Source organism: Lactuca virosa, chromosome 2 (genome assembly GCF_052849685.1).
Source record: "Lactuca virosa cultivar CGN04683 chromosome 2, Lactuca_virosa_CGN04683_v6, whole genome shotgun sequence".
NCBI lineage: Eukaryota > Viridiplantae > Streptophyta > Magnoliopsida > Asterales > Asteraceae > Lactuca > Lactuca virosa.
Window position 1 is genome coordinate 234,541,446 of NC_136427.1, and position 8,706 is coordinate 234,550,151.

An 8,706-nucleotide genomic window follows, 5' to 3' on the forward strand; every position below is an offset into this window, starting at 1 on the left:
ACTCTAACACGAAACCCAACACGAACTCGACACGAAAATAAATGGGTTGACACGACACGACACGTTAATTAAACGGGTCGGGTTAGCGTCAAGCACTTTCAACCCGTTTAGTGTTTCGACACGACACGACACGATTGCCACCTCTACTGCCAATATACTCAGATAAAATATAATTAAACAAGTCTAAAACTTTTTTAGAGGGTGTTTAAGATTTTATTTTGAATTTAAAATGGGTAAAAAGACTTATTGACCTATGGTAATAGGAAAATGAATTATTAAAAAAAGTATTTTTGATTAACTTTTATGGTGTGGAAAGTCAATTAATCAATAACATAGGCGGATCCACCTTGGAGCCTGGGGTATCCCAGGATACCCTTAAAAAAAAATTCAGTAGTATATTTTGTTTATGTTGAGCTTGAATTGTCTTCTTCCCCACTAAAACCCTAGCCGACCTCACTCTTTTTTCAGACTTTTTCTCTCGGGTTTGGTAGCTAAGAAGGAGGGAGAAGCGATTCAAATGGTCCAAGGGAATGTTACTAAGGGTAAGGGTTAAGAGGCTTTCAAAGATTCGAGCACTTGTATGTTTAAATCGAGCAAAAAGCCATGGATACGCAGCTGCATCGGCTGTTATCTTGATAACAGATGAAGAGATTACGTTTTTGACACAATTGACCACTCGGGTTCAAGCATATAAGCGGAATCTACTCTTAAGCCAATTTATCTAATTAAAACAGTTTCTAGAAATTGCTATTTACTCACTTGAGATATATATAATGTTTATTCAAAGAATAATGATTTAATTTTATTATTACTATCAGTATTACTTTTATTATTATTATTATTATTATTATTATTATTATTATTATTATCTTTTATAACAATTAAAAGAACTAATTATCGGAATCGAAACAGATGTTACAGATATCGATTAGCACTCTTTGTAATTCATCGTTTCCGTAAAATGAAAGAGTGAAGAGGTGAACTTTAAAACGTAACTTTGTTATGGAAGTTGAACTTTATGTCTAATAAAATTCCGGTTTTCATTTTTTTCTTATTGTATATTACATGATTTTTTTGCGGGGATACCCTTTTACTTTGATCCTAGCTTCGCCATTGATCAATAAGTTGTTTTTTAAAAAATGTTTGATTTAACTTATACATGTTTTGAATGGTATTTTAGGGTAATATTGTTTTTTACAACCCAAAAACCTATAAAGAGTTCTGAAAAATTAGAAATATCAACTTATTAAAATCTGTCTTTTGAAAAGTTGATAAAAATTTATTTTAAAAGTCATTTTTATACTGTCAAACATTTTTTTCATTTATTATTTTTTTTAAAAACCAATAATTCAATAAATTGTTTTTTAATAAAATCTCAAACACCGTTTTATAGTAACGACCCTATTTCTAAACTAGAGTTGTGTATATCACATGACATGGACCCCTTTTCAAACATTTAATACCACTAAGCCAATGGACTTTTGGTATGCACAACAAGTAGGCTTGCACAAAAAAACCGGTTCAGGATCCGAACCGGTCACTGAACCGGTAAACCGGTTCACTACGAACCGGTCCACCAGGAACCGAACCGATTCAAGAACCGAACCGCCGGTTTGCACCCGTTCGAGATTTTAGACATTGAAACCGGTTTAATAACCGTGAACCGGTTGAGAACCGGTAGTCAAACCGATCGAACCGGTTTAGAACCGGTGTAACCGGTTTAGATAGGTTCGAGTTTTTCTAAGACGGAACCGGTTTGAACTGAACCGGTTTATACCTGAACCGGTTTTACTATTTACGAATCGGAATCAAACCGGTTTACTGAACCGGTTCGGTTTTGAAAAAAAAAACTACTTTGTTCACCCCTAACAACAAGTACTAAGATTATATATACACATTGATGCAATTTACAAAAGAAAAGATGTATATATATATATATATATATATATATATATATATATATATATATATATATATATATATATATATATATATATATATATATATATATATATATAAAGAGAGAGAAAAAAATTTGTTCAAATAAAACAATTATAAAATTGAGAACGCTGACAACAAATCAGTCATTTAATATTTTTTAATTAAGAGCATAAAAAAATTATATAAATCAAAAAACAATTAAAATCCTACCAACCAACGCCACCCACCCACCAGAGTGGTGTTTCATAGCGGTGGTGGTTCTGGTGGCTTTTTGCATTGAATTTTTGTTTCAAATCCGGTGACTTTTTTGCTTCAAATCTAGCGGAAAGAGGCGGTTCAGGAAGAGGAGAGACAGAGAAAGGTGGTTCAGTAAGAGGATAGGCGAAGGGAGGCGGTTTCTGATGAGGAGGAAACAAAATAAGAAAAGCATATATTATGTTCACACGGTAAGAAAGCAACAACTTTGTATGTAGGTTATGTTTTATTACCTGAAAGATATGTGTTATTACTAAACAATTGGATTCCCAATTAAGCGTCTAATAAATCCAACTTAAAGATATGTGTTCTTACTAAACAATTGGATTCCCTTTCGCGGGATTGCTGATGGCTTACATGTTGCAATTAATTTTCTTTTTTACTTTTATTTGAGTTTCAGTTGAATAGTTTACAATTTAAAACAATAACAATATCTCAAAAAGACAAAAACCAAAAATATTTTATTGTTTTATTAAGATTTTTTTTGTATATGTGTATGGACATAGAATTATATGTACATGCATGTATAGGCGGATCTAGTATACATCCTGGGGAAGTCCGGGACGCCCCTAAAAAAAATTTCAGTAGTGTAATTTTTTTTTATAATTTTTATTCTTATTGTATATTACGCGAATTTTTTTATCGGGGGTACCCCTTTACTTTGGTCATGGCTCCGTCACTGCATGCATGTATGCGCACGCATGTATGTACTAACTTAGAAAGTTAATTTACGACTTGGATTGTTATATTCCAAGATTATTCAGCTAGTTTACACCGTTTAGCCTATAAGAATTATGTTAGAATCAATTTTGTACATTTTTTTTTTTGTTTAGACAACTATATTTTGTATCTCCCAACTTTTTGCTAGCTTTTACTTATGAAGCATTTGCCACTTGTTCTAAAAAAAAATAACATAGTAATTGCCTCTGCTTGTCATAAAAAACCAACCAGCATTCGAATTAAAACTCTCATAGGTTTGCAGACACAAATTTTTGACTGTTTTTATAACTATCCAACCCAAAGACCAATGTGTTGTTACGCATTGTGGGCTACCAGGACATTTATTTATTTGCATCTTAATCAATTATAACATAAACTTCAAAATATTATTATAGATTATAACTTCTAACGTGGCTTAAAGCTCTTAAGCTCCTTCACTCATCTTCATTATGTTCTAGTAAAATTTATAATAAACAAAATTACTTTTTTTCTCTAATGTGATTTTTATTTTGTAAGGTCATCCCAAGCTTAAGTCTTGGTATTCGAACTTGGATAACTCATTTTGGAGCGCCAGAATCCCAAGTGATCACCATTAATCCGAACAAAAGTAACTTCAAGTCGTCACCTGAGACCATGATTTACATACCAACTAAACCTTTAAATGGTTTTAGGTTAGAAACAATATTAAGCCGTGGTTCCATACCTACACAAACGATAATAAACAAGCCTTCAAAAACAACCACCAAAGCCAAAAGCACTTGGCTTTTTACTAGCCTAGGCCAATTTAAATTGTTAAGATCAACATTCACATATCCAACAAGTGTTAGAAATATGAGTAAAGATTATAAGGTTTAATGATAATCAAACTTCTGAATATCCATTGACTGGACCTTATATTTGCCTGGGTTTCCGATAATCCAAATGAATGATAAACTTTGGTTTAGGTAAAAACCAAGCATCTTTGTAGTAGATTCGTATATGGTATGTTGATAGCCAAATAATAACACAACCAAAATAAATAGAAATTATCAAAACACAATTACTTGAAACTAAATCTGCATCCATATCCATATCCATTTCAACAACAAATCCAATCCCTGAAGCCAAACAATCCACTTTCCACCACCAAAAGAAACTGAAATCATAGAAAACAGTACCACATGGCCATTTTATTCTTATTATTCTTCAAGCCAAATACCGATACAACTTCCTATCCTCCCGATCCCTCTCCAAAAACTCCCTCTCAATAAGCGACTCAATCCTCTTCTTAATCACAACAGGATTTGGCAGAAACCTCGATTGCAACTGCTTTGTAACCTCAGCAACAATATTATTATGATCCAACACCCGCCTCGCTTTCATAATCCTCACAATCGCCGCCTCAATCTGCGGTTTCCGGTCCTCCTCCACCCTCTGCCTCGTCTCCTGCTTTTCCGGTTCCGATTCCTTCTGAGCCACCACCGTCCCAATCTTCACCTTATAAAACTTGCTACTAAACTTGTCATTAAAGTAAAACTCATCATCTTCCCCAATATCCTTACTCATCGGTTCTTTTCTAAGGACGTTTTTACCCTTGGCACACGCCAACGACTGTAGACACCGTTTCAGCTCCATCGCGGGTATCTCAACCGCCTGTTCGATCTCCTTGTAACTCAACCGGTCCGCATTGTTGAAAAGCATTAGGACACACATTTGGTATGTGGACACGTTGAGTTCGTGTTTTTGTCCTCTAGCGAATGTCGCTTTGATGTCCGCGGACCCCATGTTTGTTTGCCACGTCAGCCGGCGCCCATTGTGGGTCCCGAGGTAATACGTACGGAATTTATCGCATACAGATAGGATCTCGGGTGGGAGGTTGCAGGTGGTGGTGGATTGAGTGGGCCATGACCCGGTTGTTAGAACATGAACCGTGAGTGTGGGCCCGTCGGATAACGCGGGCCCCATCGCTTCATAGAACCCTTGCATTGTATCTTGAGATGTCTTCATATCGGTAAACATTCCTTCTAGTTTTGAAGTGAACTGATACCCGCATTCGGTTTTCAGCTTTAGAATCAGGCTTCTTTCTGCATCTTCTGACACGGATTTTCCGGATAGAAGTCTTTTTGCTAAATGTTGTTTGTAGTATTTTTCAAACACGTCTTTTTCCTGTAAGTAACGGAAGAGCATCATGACTTTATCCAACACGATCTCCACGTCCTCTTCACTTACCCCTTTCAGACCTTTTCTAAGCTTGTCATCAACAAACAAGGAGATGAATTCGGGCGACCTCGGGTTCAAATTTATAAAATATTCAAACGATGAATTCAACGCGTTTTGGAATGTTTTATCGTTGTTAAACGCGAGATTAATGATTTTATCGTGTTTATCTTTTTCATCGAGTAATCGTTGCACGAAATCAACCGGATCTTTCAACCGCTCGGGGTCCGTCACAAGTTGTTTCCCAGTTTCCCGGATATGAGAAGTCATGACATCGCGTATCAACATTAACCCAGTCGGAACTCTCCGGAACAAGTTGTACATTCTGCTTAAATCCTCGTACTTATCATCCACAATCATGTTAACCAATCCCGAATTCTCCATGTGAACCAATCGCGTCATTTGGGTTTCAATCATTTCCTTTTCGACAACATTTGTTATTTTCACTTCACTTTTCGCATCAAGATAATGCGACACTCTTTCAATCTCTTCATTCAGACGTTTTTCGGCTTTCTTCAGATAATCCCCACAATCACAACATTCGATGAACTGTTGGGATTCACCACGGTAGAAAGTAGCGGAGACATCAAGAAACGGTTTTTCAAAGTCGTTTTGGTAGACTGTGGGACCCAAATCCATTAACATTTTGACTATGTTTCTCATTAAGCCTTTGTTGATGACTTCACCACCTCTTTCTTTTTGGACAATTTCAAGGAGTGTGTCTTTGAGGCGTGTTTGGATGTTGATTGAGTGGATGATGTTATCGCGCCATAGGTTGAGACCGAGTTCGTGGACTGGGGTTTTGTGTGTACTAGGAATGAAGGTTCTGTCCATGTACATTAGTATGTCGCGGATCATTTGTAGTGCTTTGTTGTGTTCCATCCATTTTCGGTTGAGTTCTTCTAGAAATAATGGGCCTTGTGATGCGTCAACTGATGCTGCTATTTCTTTTAGGTGTAAAGTCATGGTTGACACGAGTCCTGAGTATAACTTTTCTCCAAATTTGTGGAGGACCATGTTGTATGCATTCCTGAAATATAAATATAAAACACCACTTCATGTCAAAACTCACGATTATTCCATGTCAACGCCACATGGCATTGATGTGAACATAGCATGCCATGTTGGCACCTTTAGCAGAAAAAACTCACTTTGATAAGGAACAAGAATGGAACTATGGAAGATGATATCTATTGCATGTACTCATTTGCTATACACATACACTTAAGCTTTAACACAAAACAATGATATATGTGATTGACAGTTTTGAAATAAGTCAAATAAAACTCCAATACTAGAATTCAAAAGGCACTTCGAATGGAAAATGAGAAGAAATGTGATGCATATAGATACTTATTTTATCTTAAGTTGTAGTCTATAATTATAATCCTCCATGTAAACTCAGACTCCTCCACTATGAAAATCTTATAGTTTCAAAAACACAACAAATTTATTAGGCAGGCAGATTCACACAGGAGGTAACAAGCCATATATCTGGTCAAATCACCATCTAGCAACAATTCCATGAGTGATTTTATCACTCCTGCATGGAAAGTGAAAAAGTGAATATATATATATATATATATATATATATATATATATATATATATAATTTTGAACAATCGTTAAAGATACCTACTGTTCAACCTGGAAATTATTTAGCCTAAAAACAAAAAAGGGTGGCACCATGTATAAAATTATCTAAATGTAACATTAAGAAAGAGCATATCAGCTACAAAACGGTACTTTTTAGATGAATTTTGCAATATGTAGTATTTATTACAAGAAAGGGTTAACATCTACTTAGTGCAGCATTTTTTTATCCAGATCAAGCTAATCAAGAGTGCTAGACTAGAACCTTATACATAGAATCAATCCACAGAAGTTTGTAGCACTTTTATAATTCATAACGGATTAAGATTAGCTATATGGTTATGATAAGTAGATCGCTGGAGAACACACTGTTCTTAACAGTTATAACAACCATACATCCTTGTATCAGAACCAACTTTTAAGATATAGTCATACAGTCATATAGAATAGAAAAACTTGTAGCAGCTGTATCTGTTAAAAATTAAAGATTCATTATTCTGTATAATACAGATGGTATGACTACAGCTAAGAACAAGGAAAGAGGAAGCTGAAATGGAGCAAGGTTTTATCAACTTAAAGACCAAGAACCAGACAAAAGGTACAGCAGCATAACTATATACACAGAACCAGACTCAACTAAATTTTTGTCAAAAGCAGTTGCCAACTCTTCAAATGATAGAATGATGCAAAACCTCCCCTTCCCCTTGGACCAAAACTAACTCAACCACTCCATTTGAGAGACCAGTATATGAAAATTTCGTCACAGAGGGTTAATACAGTTAAGACTCATAAGTAATTACAGTTAAGACTCATAAGTAAAGTACGACAAATAAAAGAAGAGAAAGCATGTTTTAGCCTCTTATTTTTCTTCAGAAATTCATCTCGAAAAAGCTGTTCCTTCTCAATCAGTTAAGTGGTACAATACGAATCCACCCAAATAACTATCACCTCGCTCATGGAGATATGTGAAAAAAGCTCTTTCGTGGCCTTTACATATCGTTTTTATGGTTACTTCATTTGGCATGCCAAATCTTCACACACGTTTTAGTAAGATTCCGATATCCAGTCCAACATAAGCAATCAAACCATGAAGAAATTCATGCATAATATAGTTTGGTAACTCTCTTATGTCTTACCAGTGTCAGAAAAATCTAGATATCTCGTTAGTCGTTAAGTCATAACACCTAAAACGGATTAATCCTCCATCACAAAGCTATATAAAGCACAGAAGGACGAATTGAAAGGAATCAATTACCACATCACGAAGTAAGGAAAAGGATAAGAACTAAAACCTGTAAAGTTCTTCGAAACTAAGGCCACTGGCGTTATGATTATAAATCTCGTGAATCGCATGCTCCAATATCTTCCAGGTTTTCTCAGCATACTTCGGATCCACGACCACCCGATGCTTAAACGCCTCTATCTGGAAATTCCTCTTCTTCTGTGAACTCATCCTCCTCTTAATTCAATTCAATCCGATTTATCCCAACGAGCTGATATTGATCTCAAATTCAAAACCCTAGCTGTAGCTTTCCAAAATCCAGTCCACCAATCAAACGTCTGTAGATTTAGGGTTTCGAAATCTTAAATTAGCTTGAAATCTCGATGATCGACGGGGGTTTGAAAACGAAAATGATCACCAATCAATATTTGTGAGAAATTGAATCTAAAATCAGTAGAAATGTAAAAGCATCACCAAGTTGAAGTTGAGAAGCGAAGGCGAGAAGGCATCGATGGAGGTTGTTTGGAAAAAATGAAACTCCTTTTGGAATTTGGGCTTCGCAAAATCCTCTGCTCTTCACGTGTTACGGACCCCAATTTTATTTGCTACCACCCGTCGCCAGAGCTCATTTGGGGAGTACTTTCAGCTTTGCTTCTTGTACCTATTACTCACTTTCTTATTTTCTTTATCTGGAAGAGTTTACCAATTTTCATATTATCTATTTAGTAGTATTATTTACTATTCCTGATTGGTCTTTCGTAACCATAATTCACGTTTAA

General features: G+C 35.6%; 1 protein-coding gene across 1 annotated transcript; it reads right to left on the minus strand.

The window, feature by feature from the left end:
* Positions 1-3,941: 3,941 nt before the first annotated feature.
* LOC145160484 (cullin-3A-like) lies at positions 3,942-8,500 on the minus strand. Its single transcript, XM_079079696.1, has 2 exons — positions 7,998-8,500; positions 3,942-6,142 (listed from the first exon to the last, which is right to left on the minus strand). The coding sequence occupies exons 1-2, from the start codon at positions 8,156-8,158 to the stop codon at positions 4,102-4,104; spliced, it is 2,202 nt and encodes a 733-aa protein (XP_078935822.1). The 5' UTR covers positions 8,159-8,500; the 3' UTR covers positions 3,942-4,101.
* Between the last annotated feature and the right edge of the window lie 206 nt (positions 8,501-8,706).